The 22,415-nt window shown below is 38.4% G+C and overlaps 1 protein-coding gene across 2 annotated transcripts; it reads left to right on the forward strand.

Moving 5' to 3' along the window:
• The first annotated feature begins 57 nt into the window (after nt 1-57).
• LOC147636892 (MADS-box transcription factor 23-like) lies at nt 58-8,150 on the forward strand. 2 transcript variants are annotated; one of them, XM_086800466.1, is made up of 9 exons: nt 58-747; nt 1,427-1,505; nt 3,125-3,186; nt 3,319-3,418; nt 3,513-3,554; nt 5,511-5,537; nt 7,546-7,608; nt 7,710-7,847; nt 7,927-8,150. In XM_086800466.1, exons 1-9 carry the CDS (start codon nt 536-538, stop codon nt 8,041-8,043), a joined length of 840 nt encoding a protein of 279 aa, XP_086656592.1. In that variant the 5' UTR covers nt 58-535; the 3' UTR covers nt 8,044-8,150. The 2 variants fall into 2 exon arrangements, with proteins under 2 accessions (XP_086656592.1, XP_086656593.1); XM_086800467.1 differs by having other exon boundaries at nt 605-1,068.
• The last annotated feature ends 14,265 nt before the right edge of the window (nt 8,151-22,415 follow it).

A 22,415-nucleotide genomic window follows, 5' to 3' on the forward strand; every position in this document is an offset into this window, starting at 1 on the left:
CACAACCATGACGACTGGGAATGGGCATGGGGAGCCATTCGCGGGGAGGAATGGGGAGCCAGCGCCAGTCTCGGGGAATCGGTTACCAGCTGGCACTGGCTCCCCGATTCCTCCAGGGAATGGCACCCTTGGCCTGCGCTCGCCACGGAGGCCATGTCGCGCGTACACGGTGCGGGATAATTCCGCGCACCAAGTCGGAGTCGTCACGCGAGGGGCGGTACATTAGATGTGGAGACAGGCGGCAAGTCGCCTTTGTCCTGTTGAGAATATGGTTCCCGCAGGGCACAAGAGGGTACAGCTTACGCTTTTCTTTCTATTTTGCTGAGTGATGGAGTGCGAACCACATCAGCAAAATCGAGAAGACCTGCCGACCGGCAAATCGAACGGGCAAATCGGACCATGTGAGAAGCTCGGACGCAGACAAGCGACAGGTCGCCTTTGTCCTGTTGAGAGAGAATAAGCTCGGACTCTTCAAATACACCTGCGCGCACCACAAGGGAACAACAAGGCTTTTCTTTCTATTTTGCTGAGAGTGATGGAGGTGCCACGTCCAGAAGCTAGCCATGGCCGGAGGAAGCCCATGGCCATCCGGCGCATCGAGAACCCCGCCGACCGGCAGGTGACCTTCTGCAAGCGTCGTGCCGGCCTCCTCAAGAAGGCTTACGAGCTCTCGGAGCTGTGTGACGTCCAGCTGGCGGCGATAGTCTTTTCCCCTACCGGCCGGCTCTCCGAATTCGCCAGCCCCGAGTAGGCCAAAACAACACGCCTCTCCCTCTCTCACTGCAATGTCGTGCTATTTAATGGATCGTCGTACAACATCTCATATGTGTGTGTGCGTGTGTGCCTATTACACAATGTGCATGCATCCCACATACATACCTAGGTTTCTTTATTCAAAAGTACAATACCTATATTAGTTATAACCTCTCTTTTTTAAAGGAGTGTTTATTATGAGACATGGTAGAAAGGATAAAAGATTAAGACTTGTGAATAGAGCACCTCTCTCCTAGAAATGATAGGATCCTCTAATGTGTGGTATCGTTGTTGCTTCAAGATAGTGTGGCCATGGTAAAAACCCTTTCAAAAAGACAAAGTGTTTTGTTTTCAGTCATGCATGTGAGACCGAGTAGATGAGGCTAGGGTCTATAAATTTGATTAGATCATCAAAGAAGAGGAGGGGAGCCAGGGTAGGCTACCTACACTCGTTTTTATAATAACATGATCATTGTGATTTAATAATGCACAAAAAAATGATTTCTTTTACTGGAGTTTTTTTTGTGCTCGCACAAACATTTGTAAACAATTTCAATTTTTAAAACTTATATGTGACATGCATATGTAGAGTATTGACACACATATAGTCTTACAACTAAATAACTCTTTAATTAGTATTATTTCTCATGCTTTATTATTTATGTTTTTTTAGTGCATACGAAATCTTGGAAAGATATCAAGAATCCATAGAAAGTACAGAAATAATTGGGGACATGATCCCTAATCTAGAGGTGAGTTGACATTGTTCAAATTCTTGTCCACATAAGTGAGCTTAGGTTGTGTGATAAGATGTCAAAATAAGATGTTTATTGCTATTCTAACTTGTCAGACTCTCTTATATATATATATATATACATATATATATATATATACATATAACCTTTCTTTAAACCTTCCTATCACTCAAATCTATCGGAGAGGTTGCTCTTTGGTATAATTTTAGCTAATATTTTTCTTTTTGAAAATCCTTATTCATGATCATGAGCTTATGGTGTATGATAAGATGTTATAAGGAAACACACACACACACACACACACATGTATATGTGTGTGTATGTATATGTATATGTATATATGCATATACATATGCATAAGGAAACACACACACACACACACACACACACATGTATATGTGTGTGTATGTATATGTATATATGCATATATATGTATGTATACATGTTTATATGTGTGTGTGTGTGTACACACACACACACATATAAACATGTATACATACATATATATGCATATATACATACACACATACATACATACATATATACACACACACATACATATGTATATATATATATATATATACACACACATACACACATACATACTTATATACATATATACATATATACACATATATATACACACACATACATATGTATATATATACATATATACATATATATGCATACATATATACACACACACACATACATATGTGTATATGTATATACATACATATGTACACACACACACACACACACACATATAATTTTCTATCTATCTATTTACATACGTACCGAACTACTTATCTATATATCTTTTTAGCTTGGTTACTATGATGGAAGTTGTTTCCAAATAATTATGTCTTGAGGGTGTTAGATTTAGTGGTTTATTTAAAATCAAGTTTTTTAAGGAATACTAGTACATATATTTGTGTAGGTTAGTGGTTGCCTTGGAATATGTAACAATTATAAAGTGATGCATCACAAGTAGCTTAATCCTTCATTTCCTTCATACTTTCTTCTTGTAGAGAGCATAATCTAGTCTTGAGGGATTCACTACTAAGAAACCTTATGTATCACACGTGCGTTCAAGGGGTATTTAAAAAACCCCTTACATGTGAATTTTTCATGAATAAAATGATCCCTTTTTATTTATGGACTTACAGTTTTTTTTTTCAAAATTGATTTAAAAAACCCCTTCTGTAAATATTATTTTATAAATTTACCTTAAAATTTTAAATTATAAAACCCCTTCATTTGAACTCACATGGTAAACATACATATTTTTTGAACCCCCTAGAATCTAGCCTAGAAATGAAGCATTTTTCTCTCAAGGTCTAGTAGTGAAGGGCCCCTCCCCTTCCTGTCCCTCAGAGAGAGAGAGAGAGAGAGAGAGAGAGAGAGAGATTTACAAGTCTTTAGAGTGAAAGATATGTTAAATAAATTATTGGTACAAACACATGCTATAGATTGCATATAATGTGTATATGTTGTGTGTGTGCATGTGCATGTGCATGTGTCTATGCACATGGTCCACGTGTAGGCGAACATTTTTTATTTTATCCATAAATGCTAATCCCCCAATCATGTTCATATGTGGGTACTTGTATTAGTATTGGAAAGGTGAAGCTCTTTTGTTGAAGAAGCAGATTGACATCTTACAAAGTGAACAAAAGTAAGAAAATGTGTCGAGATTTTTTAAAATGTCAAGCACATGTTTTGTATCTTAATAGTTTGAGCTTGGATAATACAAGGATACATGTATTTGTAAACATTTATCCTAATAGGCTTTCTTTTCTTTCTGTAGCTTTTTGGTGGGCAAAAACCTCATGTCCTTGCATCTTAAAGACCTTAATATACTTGAATCAAAGCTTCAAGTTTCAATTAATAAGATAAAAGAGAGAAAAGTGAGTATGTTTAAATTTATGTTATAAGCACTTTACTACTAAAAAGCTACATGTACTAAAATTTACAAACTTTCTTATGTTTAAAACCGTTTAGATGCAAATGTTTGAAATTCAAGACAAGAACATAGGCAAGAAGGTACCTTTCTAAACATAATGGTGACTAGATTGGATTCTTACAATAGTATTTAATATTTTGATGTTTCATAAAGGTGCCTTTTTTTTAACACAAGTTCATAAAGATTGGAGTCTTACAATAGTATTTTGATGTTTCATAAAGGTGCCTTTTTTTAAACACAAGTACATGAAGAAAAAAACATTTAGGATCCAGTGTGATGTGGAGTTTTTAAATAAACCAATACTTAAATCATCTTGGAATTATGCTCCCATATGCCGATAAATGTACACATGTGCATACATGTATGTGTTTGCATGAACAAAAAAGTGTGCATGCAAACACCCACATCCATACATTTATGTGTGTACTTGTGTATTCACACAAACACGTATACACAAGTGCATCCATTTACAAATATAAGAAAGATTATAGTAGGCTATGTAATGTAGTAATCAATAGTTGGCTTTCAATGTTAACACTAGAGGATTGGAGTCTAGGCTAGTAAAACATGGCTTATCCTTATGTGATAGGCTAGTTAAAACATGAACAAGATAAAAGATGAGCACAAGATGATGAGAAGAGCACTAATTTTCAATAGACATCCATTACTTGTACTACAAAATCTTATACAAGGCTTCCCATGGTGGATGGATCTCATAAAATGTTACTTAAACTCAATTTATGAAAGTGTTTGTAGGGTGCTTGTTACTTTTTATAAAATGCACCATGGACCAAGAGAGAACACCATTTGGTGTGTTAATTGCCTAAACCTGAGTCTATCTCTGCCTATCCCACCATAGTACCTCCCATGGGCCTGACTTAAAAGTCAGGCCCTCACACATAGTACTTGCATGGGGGGTTTTAATTTGGAAAGCCCTCAACGTGGCTCTCCATAGCTCTTACATGGTTTTGATGTCCAACAACCTCCCCCTTCAACCATGCATGAGGCAAGGAACGTCACAGGGACTAGAGATAGCCCGAATAAGATGCCATGTTGGTATGACAAGCATGGCAACCACCATGACCACGAATGGCATGGGAGGGGCTGGCTCTCCACCTCTTCTGCAGTTTTGACGTACAGAGATACCATCACTAATATTTTTTTCATTCTCTGATAAGAAAATATGACCAAGGGAATATATTACCAAGGGAGTGAAGTCATGTAGGTGCTTTGGGTGCCATCCTTCAAATCAAGGACTTTGAATCTTGAGAATTGCCTTTAATAAAATACTACAACACATCGGGAGCGTGGCAGTGTTTTTGGAATGGAAGTATCGGGGGCTTTCACGATGCTTAGCAGCGATATATTGCTGCTCCATAGCACTTTTTTGCTGCTCAGCATTGCAATATCGCTGCCCAGCAGCATTTTTTACTGCTGAAACAGCGAAAAAGCGTTGCCTAGTAGCGTCTATAGTAGCGAAATAACGTTGCTATATTGTAAAAATATCCCGCTTTTTTTGTGGCTTATTTTGGTGCCACGTAGTTTTATATCTTTTGAATACAATAAACTTGTACTCTCAGTTTTTGTTTTGTAAGTTTTTGCCTTGTCTATCACTTCTACCTCTCCTACTCTATCCTCCTCGAGCTTAAGCAAGGTATGCCTACTCGTTTCCTTCATTTCCTATGCAAACAAGCTTTCCATTAAAGCTTTCTTGTGAGTATTTCCCTGCTCTTTCTTCTCTTTTAAGTTTTTTTTTCTTTTTTTTTTCTTCTCATTGAAGCTTGACCCTAACCCAAGCTTCTACATAGAAACCCTAATAAAGAGATTTGATGGAGAGCTCTTCATCAAAGATCTCTATTATGTTTTCTATTTAAAAGCTAGGATTAGTGTTAAGCTATAATGAAAAAGAAAAAACAAAGATTCAATAAGTTAGGGCAAAATCTTTCATTAGGATTTCTATTAAGATTAGGGTTTTGTATATGCTTTCTATTAGAGTTACTAATACTTTTTTTTCTTTATTTGGTTTGATTTTGTAGGTTATCCACACATACAAGCCCCATAAAGTAAGAGATCTCTCCCTTTTATGTTTCCTCTCTTATGCTTTTGCATGTTATATGGTTTGTAAGTTTTAGGATTTGTTATTTTTTCTCCCCTACATAGATAGCATAGCTCCTCTCTAGATGTGGCCATATGCCTTAGCCTCATGTATGAGGCTAGTGCATAAAGCTTATACAATAGCCTTATTCATAAGCCTCATACATAAGGATAGTGCATAAACCTCATGCATAAGACATGCATTACCAAATGTATAAGCCTCATGCATGAGGCTTATACATAAGGTTTATGCATGAGATTTTTGCATATAGCCTTATGCATAAGCCTCATGTATAAAGCTTATGCATTAGCAATAAGCCTCTATGTATAGCCTTATACATAAGCTTATGTTATGAGGCTTATGTATTAGCCGTATATGAATAAGCATCATGTATATAGCCATATGCAAAAGCATGTATAAAGCCATATGCACAAGTCTTATGTATAAAGCTTATGCATATGGCTAATGCATAAACCGGATACATAAGCTTTATGCATAAGCCTCATGCATAGCCCACATATATGAGTAGGAAGCTACCGATGCATGCTGGTAGCTTCCTATGCATGTTGGTAGAACGCATGCCGATAGCTTCCTACACATAGGAAGCTACCGGCATGCATAGGAATCTACCAGCATGCGTTGGTTGCTACCGACATATAGGAAGCTACCGACATATAGGAAGCTACCGACATGCGTTAGTTGCTATGGACATGCATAGGAAGCTACCGACATGCGTCGGTAGCACCAAGCCCGTGCATGCAGGTAGCAAATGTCAGTAGCTTCCTACGCATGGTGGTAGCAACCAATGCATGCCGGTAGCAACCTATGCAAGCCCGTGCATGCAGGTAGAAAATGTCAGTAGCTTCCTACGCATGGTGGTAGCAACCAATGCATGCCGGTAGCAACCTATGCATAGGTTGCTACCGGCATGCATGTGCTACCACCATGCGTAGGAAGCTACTGACATTTGCTACCTGCATGCACGGGCTTGGTGCTACCGACGCATGTCGGTAGCTTCCTATGCATGTCCATAGCAACTAACGCATGTCGGTAGCTTCCTATATGTCGGTAGCAACCAACGCATGCTGGTAGCTTCCTACTATGCATTTTGGTAGCTTCCTATGCATGCGAAGGTTGCTACCGACATGCGTAGGAAGCTACCGATGCATGCCGGTAGCAACCTACGCATGCCGGTAGCTTCCTATACATGTCGGTAGTAACCAACGCATGCTGGTAGCTTCCTATGCATTGGTTGCGGCATGTATAGGAAGCAACTGGCATGCGTTGGTTACTACCGGCGTGCATAGGAAGCTACCAGAATTTGTTGGTTGCTACCGGCATGCGTTGGTTGCTACCAGCATGTGTAGGTTGCTACCGACATGCATCGGTATCTTCCTACGCATATCGGTAGCAACCTATACGTGCTGGTGGCTTCCTATGCATGCCGCTAGCTTCCTACGCATGCCGGTGGCAACCTACGCATGCCGGTAGCTTCCTATGCATGTCGGTAGCAACTAATGTATGCCTGTTGTTTCCTATGCATGCCAGTTGCTACCTACGCATGTCGGTTGCTAACCAATGCATGCCAGTAGCAACCCACGCATGATGCAAGTAGCTTCTGATGCATCCCGTAACATGTCGGTTGCTTCCTACGCATGCTGGTAGCTTCCTATGCATGCCGGTAGCAACCAATACATAGGAAGCTACCGGCATGCATAGGAAGCTACCGGCATGCGTAGGTTGCTACTGGCATGCATCAGTAGTATCCTACGCATGCCAGTAGCTTCCTATGCATGCCGGTAGAAACCTGTGCATGCCAACAGCAACCTACGCATGTCGGTAGCTTCCTATGCATGCCAATACCAACCTACGCATGCCGGTAGCTTCCTATACATGCCGATAGAAGCAACCAACGCATGATGCCGGTAGCTTCCTATGCATAAGAGTTTTATGTATTTAGGTTTTTTCTTGGATAGATGGCAAATAACTTGAGGCATGATTTTACACGTGAAGGAGGAGTCGATATCCTAACAATATTTGTAAGTATATATTAGCCTCAGATTGTATCTTATCTTTTATTTAAAGAAGGTTATCTTAAATAACAACTTTCTAAAATGTTCACTTGTTTGTACAACTCCAGCTTGAAGCAGTGGACCGCCCCCCTATGCAAGAGGAATATGATTTTGCATTACAATGGGGTTTGCAAGCTCTATTTGATAGGGTGCAGGATGAAGGATGGATTGTTATTACTGGAGGAGATGCTTGGCAAGCATGGCAAGTAAGTACATTTCTAAACCCTAAACCTCTTTGTTTTTGCAAAACTGATTCTCACTTGTGTTAGTTTTATTGTATTTTAGGATCATATAACTCGAAACGGTGATGCTAACGTAGCTACTGATAGCAATGGAAATGTGAGAAGCAAAGGGGTTGGAGTCGCACAAGGAACAATACCAATCGCACAGCATGAGATCTAGATAGCCCCTAGCTCCATAGGTTTTTATTATGCTTTATATTGTATATGAGTTTTTGAAAACATACACTTATGTAATCCGCTAAGTATTGTAATTGAATTTTGACATTCCTAAACCATGATTTACAAATGTCTTTTGTTTTTGGTATTTGTAAGTTTTACATTACACTTGATCATGATGATGTGAAGCTATGTTAGTTTCACTATGTCTACATTAGAAAAAAAAGAGCTAGGGCATACTGGGAGTTCTGGGAAGACTCCCCATTCTGCCCCAGCTTTTTTTAATTCTATAGTACATTTGTTGTTCACAATAGTGAAACAAGCAGCGTTATATCGCTGCTAAGTAGCGAAAATAGCGCTGCTAGTTTTGTTGTTGAGTAGCGAACCCGTTGCAGCAAAAATAGCAACGATATAGGCCCGACATCTCCGCACTCTTCTAGTTATAAAAAGCACTGCTAAACTGTGAGACCCCACCCTCCCCGCGCGGCCTCCTCCAGGGTGCTGGTAGCGGAAGCAACCTCTGGCGCAAGGTAGGGATTCCCCCTCCTAGGAATATCCGGACAAGAGAGTAGCCCGGCAGCTCCTCTGAAACCGAACCCGAAAAAACTTCCCTTGCCCGGAAGGCATGAGCGATTCCACCAAGAAAATCATCTAACGAGAGATTTATCTAATGGGTCAAGGCCTCAACTATCCAATCTGATGCGACCAAACCCGTAGGTCACATGGCCAGATCAAAGAAGAGATTTGCACTTGGTTCATAGAAATCACCACTTTTTCCCCCCTTAAGCGAGGCACAGCCGCTGATTCTTTCCCACACAGAACAAGAATCTTATAGGGACTTATTCTAACTAGCATAACTTGACGTATCTGACTGTATCGTAGGAATCCACCGATCCAACCTAACCCCAACTAGCCCATGGGTTAGCCAACCGCCCGACCACTGTATTGGTGGGATCCCTTTATGTAAAAATTTGGTTATGTTTTTTCTCAGGTACCAAGGAAAAGAGTTCCCAAGCCCCCTAGCCAATGCTTCAAGCAAAATTTAAGGTAGTCACACCACTTACACACCCGATATGAAATTGCCTTTTTTACAGATTCGACTATCTTTAAAGCAATCTTTTAGTAAAACCATACTATTATTGATCATAATCCTCCAAAATATCCAGTCCATTGTTTTATAAAAATATCATTCGGACTCTCCGTTGAAGACGAGCTAGTCAACCAAGGAGATCCAATCTTAAATTCCAATTCACATAGATAATTCCTTTCCAGACTATTCATATCTTCCTCGACATACGCATGGGTGTCCTAGCAACCGCGAGCCCATGCATCACCTGGTTAGAACCCTCTAGGATCCTACTTAGGTGTCCTAGCACTTCACTTAGGGACCGCTTCGTCGGTCCTCGCCCATCGTACCGGAAGCATACCATTTTAGCCATACGGAGGCTGGTCATCAAGACCTCGATAGGCTTTGCCCTGCAAGTGACGTCTTTTGACGACTCCCTCGCTAGTTGTTGCAACAACGAATCTCTCCTTAGTTAAACATAAGACAAATGCTTCCTCCAGCATTTTGGCATAAAAAAAGTCATTTTTCAAAAGCAGAGTTTCTATGCAAGTAAGAATTTTCCCGTTTTGAGTTTGATTCCACAAAACCCTTTTTCTGGAAAACCTGATTTTCTTAATGAAAATCACGAATCTCATGTCAGGGTAATCCACCCATCAATTTCAATGAATTTCCAGTTCATTTCTTGATGATATCGGTCTAGGGAAAACTTCTCTAATTCGGCCGGTAGTCTATTAACGAAGATTTGGAATTGGTCACGAGGTTTTACTTTATTAAGATTCGAGAGATAGGCAAGTAATTTACTAGCCCGCCATTCTCATGGTCGTGGTCTAACCAAAAATTATTCGGTTTATTTCTAACTTTGATTCCTAAGGATTTTTCTTCTAGTTAACTCATAAATTAACAGTGACTTCCAACTATAAGGGAAGATCTAATTTTATAAAAATTCATTCTTTTTTACTACAATAGATTTAAAAATAGTTCTATTTGAAAATAATGGGATTTTATAAAAATAACTCTTTTTCCAATACTCCATATCTGCATACATTGATTTATTCGTATAAAAATATCTTAAAATATTCTTTTCATCAAATTGATCTTCAACATTAATATCCCATAATTTATACATGAAATCATGGTGAAAACTTCTCTTTTACATCTAAATTAATTTATGCATTTTTCTACTTAAAATAAAATGAAAATTTATCTTTTAAATAAATAAAAATATCCATAATTTGGAATATGCCATAAATTTCTCTTTTAGCATTTAAAGGTTTGCATCTAGAATATCATGGGAATTCCTCTTTTTACATCTAAATTTTTTTGCCTGAAAAATATATCAAAAATTTCTCTTTTCTCTTAATTAAATAATTATGCATAAATACAAAAAGGTATTTTTCATAAATATGATTAGAAATCATTCTTTTTGCATAAAATATCTAAACCTAGAATATGATAGGAATTCCTCCTTTTGCTTTATTAAAATTATGCATAAAAATAAAATTTATATATATTTTTAGAAACTTTACCATAGCTTCGTTGCAATTATTCCTCATTTCTAAAAATGTTAGCATAACCCACTTTTAATTTAGGATGAGTTAATATAATTTTTCTATATCATAAACAAGTTTAAAAGAATTAATCATCCTTTTTTTTCTAGATTAAAAATCATAAAAATGACCAATATCTTTCTCTAGCTTGTCAAGCCTAGTGTTTAGATTAAGATAAAGAGATTATCATTAAGAATCATCTCTCTACCAAGGATCTAGCCAAAAGAATGACTAATCTTTCCAAAAGAGAGATTTTCTTAAAGAAAATATTATAATTAAGCATAGAGATTAACCTTAATCTAATTAAATATTATTAATATTTGGAAAGCTTGATTTGAAGAAAAAGGCATTGATTTGAAATCTTCTCAAGCTTTAGAGGGGTTGAGAAGAAGAAAATCATTGAGAGAATTGAAAAAAAACCATTAAAATAGGTTTACCTTTGAATATGCCTTGATTCTTTGGCTAGAAGTGAAGCCCCCAAGCAAGTCCTGGCCACCAAGAGGGGGAGGGTAATCTCCAAGAGAGGATGGAGAATAGAGAAGCTCCAAAGCTCCCAAGAGAAGAGGCAAATTAGAGGGATAATAGAAATATACTAATTTAGAGAGATAATACTGGCGTGGTATTGTTCAAAGATGAAAATACAAAGGAATGAGGATTTTTTTATAGGTGAGGGAGGCCACTAACCAAGTCCAATTGGGTTTTAGAGCCTTCCAGTTTTAGTTTGACCTAATTCGGACAAGATTTGGATCAATTTGGCTCTCCTTTTGATCCAGTTTGCACCAAGAGAAAGGAGAGATAAAAATATCTATTTTTTTGGAATTAAAAAAGACAAGTAATAATTATAAAAAAGGTGCCTACTTGATGGGGCTCTCCCTCCTTACTCAGGTGTCAAAAATGCATCATTTTACCAAAATATCCCAATTTTTAACTAATAAAACTAATAAACCTTGTACTCACTCAACTCTTCATCTTGTGTGAGCATTTCCTCGTTTTTGGGATATTTTCTTTTATTCTTTGCATTTTTGTCATCCCAACACTTGGATTAATCCTATTGGCCCATTGGAACCTTATTTGGATCTTAATCCAAAAATTTCTGAAAATGTGGACTCTTAGGATAAGGCCTTTACACATTTAATTAATTCCTAATGCACATTGGGAAATTTATTTTGAACTTCTATTTCAGGGAAATTCATCTTAGAATTTAGGACTAACTTAATATCTAGAAATATCTCAATTCTGAATTACCTCTCTCTAGAATATTTCCTCTCTCTAAGCCAAAACAAGGAAAAATAATATTTTCTTGCATTCTGAATTAGGGGATGATTACAGGGGATTGAGGTGAGAGCTTATACATCTTTTAGGGTTGAGGAGGAATCTTACACATAAACCCTCATTCTGTTGTAGTGAAAGAAGATGATAAATGAAGGTAAAATGGTGTAGCAATTTTTTACAAAAATTAAAGATCTTGGTGACCTAATACTTGCAATTGATAGAAGTGTGGCTTCTCGAGGCTTGGCCTATTGATATCTCATGATAATTATTCTCAAATATGATTCTTTATCGCTATAGAGGTACGATAGAGGTGACTTGGCTTTGTCTTCGGAGCAGCACCAACAAGAAAAAGGCTAGCAATTTTTTACAAAAATTGGTGTCGACCATGCTATGCGAGGAGATGTCCTCCGTTGACTCTCCGAGGGATTACAACTTGGTCATCATCAAGAATATGATCGAGACTGGGTACACAAGGCTTTAACAAACTTACATGAAATACATTGTGGATTTTGATATATGGGCTGGGAGCTGGATTTTATAGGCACTTTTACCTAGACACTTGATAACTGTATAGGGACTTCCTTGAGGATCCTTTCAGACCTGTTGGTGTTAGCATAATGCTTTTGCCAATCTTGAGCAGCTTTAATATCCCTTTGGATTGCCTTGGTTTGTTCCTCCATCTCTTCGAGCATTTTCCTAGATGCCTCAACTCTTATGGTTGGATCAGAGAAATTTAGAGGAGATAAGCATTCTTGCCCATAGAGTGCCTTGAATGGTGACATTCCTATGCTCTAATGATAAGATGTATTGTAGGTAAATTCTACTAGAGAAAGGTATTGAATCCATCTTCTTGGTTCCCATCCACAATATGCTCTCAAAATGTCTTCAATTACATGATTGACTCTCTCAGTCTAGCCATCGGTCTCCGGATGATAAGCTGTGCAAAAGCAAAGTTGAGTGCCCAAGGCTTGAAATAAGGACTACCAGAACTTTGAAGTGAAGTCAGAATCTCGGTCACTTACTATCCTCTTTGCAAGACCATGAAGTTTGAAGACTTCCTTGATGAATAATCGAGCAACATCAGAAGCTTTTAAGGTCTTCTTTTGCTAGTATAAGATGAGCTACTTTGGTAAGCAAGTCCACTACTACCAGAATGGAGTTATATCCTCCTTGTAGAGTGGGGAGACTTGTGAAAAAATCCATACTAATGCATTCCCACTTCTTTTGGGGAATATCCAAGGGTTGAAGTTTCCCAGGCATTGTGACCCTTTCAGCTTTGATCCTTTGGCATGAGAGACATTGCTTCAAGTACCGAAGGACATCATTTTTCAAGCCTTCCCAATGAAATCTCCTCCTTATTGCATTTAATGTTTTCACATAGCCTAGGTACCCTACAGCGGGATTATCATGAGCTTTATGGAGGATTAGTTTCTTTAAAGCAAGATTCTTAGGGATACATAGACTATGATTGAAGTAGAGGTTTCCTTCATGAGTAGAGTATCCTTTTATTAGATTCTTCTCCTTCTCTGAATTTCCCCCTTCTTCTATTAACTTCACCGTCCTCTGATAATCTAGATCATGAAATGAGACTTCTTTCACCTTGACAATAGTGGGATCCATTGGCATCAAAATTCCCCTTAAGAAAGATTTGCGGGCTAAGTGCATCTGCTACCACATTATCTTTCCCACAGCGGAATTTGATGTCGAAGTCATATTCTTGTAGGATTTCAATTCATCTCCTTTGTCGCATGTTGAGGTTAGGCTGGGTGAAGATCCATTTCAGATTTTTGTGGTCAATTACAAGCTGTAATTTTCCCCCCAAGAGATAATGTCTCCATAATTTGAGGCAATGAACAACTGCTAAGAGCTCCAAATCATGGGTGGCATAATTTGCTTCATATTGCTATTTGAGGCAATGAACAACTGCTAAGAGCTCCAAATCATGGGTGGCATAATTTGCTTCATATTGCTTTAGCTTGCGAGGGGCAGGAAGTATAAGCGAATGGTATTCCTTATTGGCCTAAGACACAACCAAGTGCTAGACTATTGGCATCAGTAATAGCCACTTCAAATTCCCTGGTGAAATCATGAAGTTTTTGGACTGAGGCTGAAGTAATAATGGCCTTGACCGATCAAAACTTTTTTAATGGATTGGCAGCCACACTTTTTTGCAATCCTTCTTAAGAAGATTCATCAAGGGTGCAGCTACTAGGGCATAATCTTTGATGAAAATCCTATATCATCCTATGATTCCCAAAAACCCATGAACTTCACAAACTAATTTAGGGGGTGGCCACTCCAGTATATCTTTGACCTTGGTGAGATCTACTATGATACCATCTTTGAAGACGATGAATCCAAGATACTCAATTTTATGAGTAAAGAAGGCACATTTTCTCTTCTTAGCATAGAGTTTATGTCTACGCAGCAATTGCAAAACCCTACGCACATTCTCCTCATGCTCTTCCATTGACTTAGAGTATACTAAGATGTCATCAAAAAAGACAAGCACAAATTCATCCAAGTAAGAACGAAATATATCTTGCATTAGGCAGTTGAAGGTTGTAAGAGCATTGGTTAACCAAATGACATTATAGTAAACGCATAGTGGCCATAACAGGTATTGAGGTAGACATGCCTGAGATGAGTGCTACGATGTTTGCAAATGGTTCAGGAATTGTTGCAGACACAGACATATGGCATAAAAGAATTGGACATGTGAATGTGCAAAGATTGAAGTCTATGCAGACAAAAGGAATTGTGACAGGGCTGCCAAAATTTAAAGTGGAAGGTATGCATAAAATCTGTGAACCATGCCAATTTGGGAAGCAAACAAATCATGTGTTTCCACGTAACAGATATGTGAGCAGAAATGCACTAGATGTTGTGCATTCAAATGTATGGGGTCCTACGAAGACCATATCTATGGGAGGCTGCAGGTATTATGTGACTTTCATTGAGGACCACACAAGGAAAGTGTGGGTATATTTCATGAAGGAGAAGAGTGAGGTGTTCACTCACTTTCAGAATTTCAGAGCTTTGGTTGAAAAGCAAACAGGGAAATATGTAAAGTGCCTAAGGTCAGATGGAGGGGGAGAGTACTTCTCCAATGAGTTCTCTGAATATTTGAAGAAGAATGGTATTCGGAGACAGTATACATGCAGATACACTCCACAGCAAAATGGAGTTACTGAGCGAAAAAATAGGCACATTGCTGAGATTGCACGAGCATTGATAGAAGAGAAGAATATGCCGCATTGCTATTGGGCTGAGGCTGTTTCTACAGCAGTATACAAAATGAACAGGACTCCAACTGCAGCCATACATGATGTAACTCCAGAGGAGAGGTTTACTGCAGAAAACCAGATTTATCTCATCTGAAAGTCTTTGGATGCATTGCATATGTGCATGTGCCAGATGAGCTAAGAACTAAGCTGGATCCAAAAGCTGAAAAATGTGTGTTTATTGGATACTCCCTTGAGCAAAAGGGATACAGGTGTTATAACCCTACTACACGTGAGTTGAGGGTAAGCAGGGATGTTGTCTTTGATGAGATGAGTAGCTGGTATGCTGCTGAAAAAGAAGCTGTTTTAGGGCTGATGTGAGTGGAAGTGTGGTTGCACAGAATGCAGGGCAGCAATCACAGTCTTTGAGTGGACCAGGAGAGTCCTCATCTAGTGGGTCTATTGATAGACCATGGAGTGGCAGGCTGCGTCATAATACCAGCCCTGCAAATGTGATTAGTACATCACATAAAGGAAAAGAGAAAGTGGTTGAGCCCCTTGGTATGCCTGACATTTCTGCAGGGCATTCTCATGTTGATGGAGAGTCTAGTGGGTCAGATATGAGCCTTGATGAGGAGCTTGGGATCCCAGCTATGAGAACACCTGGTGTAAAGAAGGCTATGGAAGCCATGAATGAAAAGCTGCGAAGATCAGGGAGAGTGAAGAACCCTGTGTAGAGATTTACATATGATGGTTATGTGGCACATCACTATGCATATATGGCAAAGGTTGTGCAGGTTGTAGAGCCCACATGCATTGATGAGGCTGTTAGAAATGTGTGTTGGGAGAAAGCTATGGATGAGGAGATGGATGCACTATATGGAAATGAAACTTGGGACTTAGTGCAATTGCCTGAAGGCAAGAAAGCCATTGGATGCAAGTGGGTGTACAAAGTTAAACATAACAGTGATGGAAGCATAAACAGGTACAAGGCTAGATTGGTAGCCAAAGGATATGCGCAGACATATGGGATTGTTTATGAGGAAACTTTCAGCCCAGTTGCCAAGATGGCAACGGTGAGAGTTGTGATAGCAGTGGCTGCATCAAAGCAATGGTCTTTACATCAGATGGATGTAAAGAATGCATTCTTGCATGGGGTCAAAGTCTATGTAGACTAAAGAAATTGTGACAGGGCTACCTAAGTTAAAGTTGAAGGTATGCAGACAGTATGTGAAGCATGTCAATTTGGAAAGAAAATAAAGCATGTAATTCCACATGATAGAAATGTGAGCAGGAATGTACTGGATGTTATGCATTCAGATATATGGGGTCCTGCGAAGACTATGTCTATGGGTGGCTATAGGTACTATGTAACATTCATTGATTGACCACACGAGTAAACTGTGGGTGTATTTCATGAAGGAGAAGAGTGAAGTGTTCACTCATTTTCAGAATTTCAGAGTTAAAAACAGATAGGAAAGCATGTGAAGTGCCTAAGGTCAAATGGAGGGGGAGACTACTTCTCCATTAAGTTCTCTGAATTCTTGCGAAAGAATGGCATTCAGAGATAATTTACATGTAGATACACTCCGCAACAAAATGGAGTTGCTGAGCAAAAAAATAGGCACATTGTAGAGATAGTACAAGCATTGATGGAAGAGAAGAATATGCCACATAACTATTGGGCTAAGGCTGTGTCTACAATAGTTTAGCTGGCATGCTTCACATGCCTTTACCTTAGGCATGTTCACATCCAAAGTAAACATCCTGCCATTTCTGTTACCCTTTGCAACAACCAAGCGGCATTGATTTTTGAAATCTTCCACAAAACATCCTTGAGGATTAAACCTCACTTGCAGACCCTGCTCAACCACCTTTCCAGTAGAAACCAGGTTCTTTGTAATATTTGGAGCATGAAGTATATTTTCCAAGTACTTCATTTTGCCATCCGGCATAGACAATGGTGCTTTACCAACATGCGCAATAGGATGCATAGTATCATCACCTATTTTTATGTAACCAGGTTTTTCTATTTTTTGCATGTCTCTAAACCACTCACAAAGTGATAGATCATGTGGTTAGAGGTGCCAAAATCCACATACCATATATTTTGAGATCCTAAGACATATTTTATTGTGTAACTAAGCATGTGTTGCATCACAGACAGCTGCTCACTTTTATCACAAACAGCTGCTCACTTTTATCATCACCACCCTATTTACTAGGTGATGCATAGTTACCTTGGTGCAACTTCCCACTTTAATGTCATTCTGCCTTTTATAGTAATCCTTTACCATGTGCCTTGGTTTTCCACAATAATAGAACTCTATGCTATTTGCACTCTGATTTCTTTAACAACCACCTCGACCTCTTTGGCTCCCCTGCATTTAGACTGGTCTCTTCCACCTATGCATGATTGCACTGTCTCTTGTGAATCATTGGATTATTGTTGTCTAGAATTCTAATTTCCTTATCATGGTGGCCACCACCTTGGCCTCATCCATGACCTCTCCCAAAATAAGAGTAGAAAGCATGTTCTTTGATGTGTTCTTGCTTTGTGAAGAAGAGTTCTCACCCATAGACTTTTCTTCTATGATTAGCAAACACCAAGTCTCAAAAAAGTTGAGAATATTTGTAAGATTCCTCCCCCAACCCCTTTTTGATGTCTAGTATATTCCCCTGTAATCAATTCCTTTTCTAAAATATAAGAGATCTTGTTTGTGGCTGGAGAGAGAAAATATTCTAGAGAGAGAATATTCAGATTTTGAATATTTTTGGATAGAAAAATATCTCTTATAATTCAAATGAGTTTCCCTGAAACAGAAATTTAAAAAGAATTTTCCAATGTGCAATTGGAATTAATTGGAAATAGGTATAAAGAACCTTAGCCTAAGGGTCTAGATTTTCAGAAATCTTTAGACTATGGTCCAATTACGGTTTCTATGGGCCAATAGCATCAATCCATGTGTAGGGAGGAGATAAATCCAAATTGTAAAAAGAAAATACCCAAAAATGAGTAAATGCTCACATGAGGTGAAGAGTTGAAAATGTACAAGGTTTATTAGTAAAAAACTATGAGCAATATTAAAAATATGAGATATTTTGGGAATAATGATTTTATTATGACACATATGTAAGGAAGGGGAGTCCCTTAAATGCTCACATAAGATGAAGAGTTGAAAATGTACAAGGTTTATTAGTAAAAAACTATGAGCAATATTAAAATGATTCCATTATGACACATATGTAAGGAAGGAGAGTTCTTTAAAGAAGGTGCATATTTCACATAAGATGAAGAGTTGAAAATGTACAAGGGTTATTAATAAAAAACTATGAGCAATATTAAAAATATGAGATATTTTGGGAATAATGATTTTATTATGACACATATGTAAGGAAGGGGAGTCCCTTAAATGCTCACATAAGATGAAGAGTTGAAAATGTACAAGGCTTATTAGTAAAAAACTATGAGCAATATTAAAATGATTCCATTATGACACATATGTAAGGAAGGGGAATTCTTTAAAGGAGGTGCATATTTCACATGCTTGAATGAGTTTTAAACTCATAAAAATTAAGATATTTCATCTCTCCTCTCTCCTCATTCAAGTCTAGTTCCAAAAAGTTAGCTTAACTGACCTAAAAATGATCAAAAAGTGACCAAATTGACTTGGAAAATTCTAGATTCAGTTTGTTTGGTTAAGAGCTCAAATTTTCCTATAAATAGAAGCCTCCCCTTGTTGAAAAGGACATAGAGTCTTATGCCTTGTTACTCTACTCCACCTAAGCCAAATTAGATAGAGTCTTATGCCTTGTTACTCTACTCCACCTAAGCCAAATTAGATAGAGTCTTATGCTTTGTTACTCTACTCCACCTAAGCCAAAATATAGAGTGTCTTATGCATTGTTACTCTACTCTACCTAAGCTAAGAACTGTGAATTCTTTAATAATTCACTAGTTTTTGATACTTCTCTCTTTCTTCAATCCCCATTGGTGACTCCATCAACATACTAAACCAATTGATTGGTTGGGGGCCTCTACCGTGAATAAAGAATCAAGCAAATCATAAGGTAAGTATATTGAATTTTGATCTTTTCTATAATTACTCAATGATTCTCTCTTCTCAACCCCTCTCAAGCTTGAGAAGTTTAATTGGTATGGTTTTTTAAATGCTATTGAAGTTAATTGGTGAATAGTAGTGAAGAGTTACATAATTTAATAAATGCTATAGAAGTTAATTTCCATTTATGTTTAAATTCTAATGGTTTTTATGTAATTTCTCTCTCTCACTCAAGAAATGGTCATACTCATGACCCATTCTCAATCCAAATGAAGCTTTTCATAAAGCTTTTCCTTAATCCAAGATTAAGCTATGCTTGAGGCCAAATTAATGGCTTTTTTCTATGCTTTTAGTTTATGCATATTGATGATTCAATCCATTATGGATTGATGATCCAATTAGAGACCATTCTGATTATATCCTTAATGACAAGCTTTATCCCTTAGAAAAAAAATTGAGATTTATCAGTCATAGTAGCGGAGCTATGGCAAAATTTTTATAGAAATTACGCATAAAATAAATTCATTCAAAGCATAAAAAGAGGACTTCCTACCATATTCTAGGAACTATCATCCTAGATTAATTAAAAGAATTTTATTATGCATGGAGATGTGGATGTTGCATGTAGATGTAGATGTATGGATGTGAGTGTGAATGTGGAGATGGATGTATGCATGGAGATGTGGATGTATGCATGTAGAAGTAGATGTATAGATGAGGATGTAAATAGAGATGTGGATGGATGCATGTAGATGTAGATGTATAGATGTGGATGTGAATGGAGATGTAGATGTATAGATGTGGATGTGGATGTATGCATGTAGATGTAGATGTGGATGTATGGATGTGGATGCATGAATGTGCATGTAGATGTGGATGTGAAATTAGATGTATGGATGTAGATGTGGATGTGGATGTGGATATATGTATGGATGTGAATATACGATATGTGATGTGAAGGAATATGAAGTGTTGAGATGGAAAATGATTTGATGGGATGAGTATACATATAAATGGAATATGGAATAAGTAATGTGGATTGATGAGGGATAATGTGGAAAAATGAAAGTTAAAATAGAAATTGTATTGTAAACTGTTTGTAAATGCTGTTTGTAAATGATTGTTTTATGTCAAGAATGCTGGGGGGAGCATTTTGACCGTCTTGTGATTAAGGTCGTGATGAGAAAGTTGCAACTGCTGACGGGGAGTCAATGAAGGACGTCTCGCGTAGCAAGGTCGGCCGAGGTCTTGACCAGCCTCGGTGCGATTAAAATGGTGAGCTTCCGGTACGGTGGATGAGGGGCCAAGGAAGCGGCCTATGCGTGAAGCGCTAGGTTACCTGCGAAGGATCCTAGAGGGTGCTGACCATACGGTGCTCGGGCTCTGGGTCGCCTAGGATACCCACGCGTGCGTCGAGGAAGATATTGGAACAGAGTTGGAGTTGTTTTCTGAAATCGAGCATGGATCTGGTTGATTGACCTTGTTGGTCTTCAATGGATGAGTCCATGGCTCCTTATATGGATCTCTTGGTTGATCTTGCTGATCTTCAACGAGAGTCCATCTTGTTAAGTGATTATATTGCCAAGTATTATGGGCTAGGAACTATCGAAACGGCTCCTAAGCGTTCTAGTTGCCAATGATGCCATAGATACTCTGATGAAGGAATGATGGGAAATTAAGAATCAATTGGATAAATTGGAAGATGGTGATCAATGATACTAGGGTTTTATTAAAGGATTGTTTTAAACTGGTTGAATCTGGTTGAAAAAGGCAATTTCATATTGGGTGTGTGAGTGGTGTGACTAGTTTTATTTTGCATGAACATCCGGCTAGGGGGCCTTGGAACTCTTTTCCTTGGTACCCCGGACAAAACCTAACCAAATTTTTAATTGGATCCCATCACTACAGTGGTTGGGCGGTTGGCTAACCCATGGGATCGGATAGGGTTAGGCTGGACTGATGGATCCGTAAATCGAGACTCAAACTTTTGTTTTTACGATAGAAAAAAAAAATAAATCCCGGACAGAGACTGTTCTATGGATAGGAATCAACGGTTGTGCCTCTTGAATGGGGAAAAAAGCGTTGATCCCAATGATCCAAGTGCAAGTTTCTTCCTTGAACTGACTAAGTATCTTATAGATGTAATCGGATCATCTCGATCAGAAATGATCTTGACTACGTTAGAGTAAAAAGTTATCCTGGTGGAATCGCCCGTGCTTTCCGGTAAAGGAAGTTTTTCCGGGTTCGATTTTGGAACAACCGACGGATTAGTCTCTTATCCGGATATCCGTGGGCGAGGCCCCGAGTGTGGGACCCCTGTCCCGCGCGAGAAGTGCTACTTCCACTGCGAGTACCCCGAATCCGTTGCTCGGTGGGAACAGGGATCCTACAGTTGGTATCAGAGCCAAATTGAAGGCTAAAAAGGATAATTAAATTCTTATCTGAAATTGGTAATAAGAATTCAGAAACAGCATTTTCATAATGTATTTTCAGTCCGTAAGCTTCTTTAATGAAGAAATTTTAATCAAAGAAATTATTATTTTTAGATGGAAGTTCCCCATTTATCTGGTATTCCCGACCTCACCCAGTCTCAAGATATGATTGCATTTGTCTTCGAGCATCTCATCTCTTCCGCTTCAACTCGAACAAGCCGAGCGAGACTCGCACGCCATTTCGAGGAATTATATTTTCCTAATCTAGTGGAGAGACAGCAGCATAAGTGGTTTGCAGGGCTATATATCCACGCCCCTTGCAACCAGCATGCAATGCTGAGGCAGAACCTCTCATTGGCCATGATCTTGATAAAGCTGAAAATGGTGCGTGGTATCATTCTATATCATTCAACGCCTCAAAATTTCAGACTTGCTTGTCGAGTTTATAGACTCTTTAGTCGATTTATCCCTAAGGAGAAAATAAGAGCTCCCTTCGCAATTAGAGAATTATGTAACAGGGCATGACTATGGCCCAGTACCGTCGTCTTATGCGTCTCCCGAGGAGATTTTGAATATTGGAGCCGAGCCACTCTATGTACTTATTGCAACTTGTATATAAATATACAAATGACTTCCTGTTATTTAAGTGATTGTTTACGGACGATCGGAAAAAGAAAAAAAAATCTGTTTATCAGACATATGTCATAAATCTCCAATAAGATCAACTGAGGAGCCAATTATGTCTAAAATTTATCAAGACGCACAAAAGGTTGT

The sequence above is a fragment of the Cibotium barometz genome, chromosome 7 (assembly GCF_041138505.1).
Source record: "Cibotium barometz isolate CiBa-2024 chromosome 7, ASM4113850v1, whole genome shotgun sequence".
Classification (NCBI taxonomy): domain Eukaryota; kingdom Viridiplantae; phylum Streptophyta; class Polypodiopsida; order Cyatheales; family Cibotiaceae; genus Cibotium; species Cibotium barometz.

Excerpts from the sequence above, each read along its gene's own strand:
- LOC147636892 (XM_086800466.1), top strand. The coding sequence starts at position 536 with ATGGAGGTGCCACGTCCAGAAGCTAGCCATGGCCGGAGGAAGCCCATG. Across the intron at positions 748-1,426 it reads TCCGAATTCGCCAGCCCCGA|TGCATACGAAATCTTGGAAA; the intron begins GTAGGCCAAAAC and ends ATGTTTTTTTAG. Across the intron at positions 5,538-7,545 it reads ACACATACAAGCCCCATAAA|ATGGCAAATAACTTGAGGCA; the intron begins GTAAGAGATCTC and ends TTTCTTGGATAG.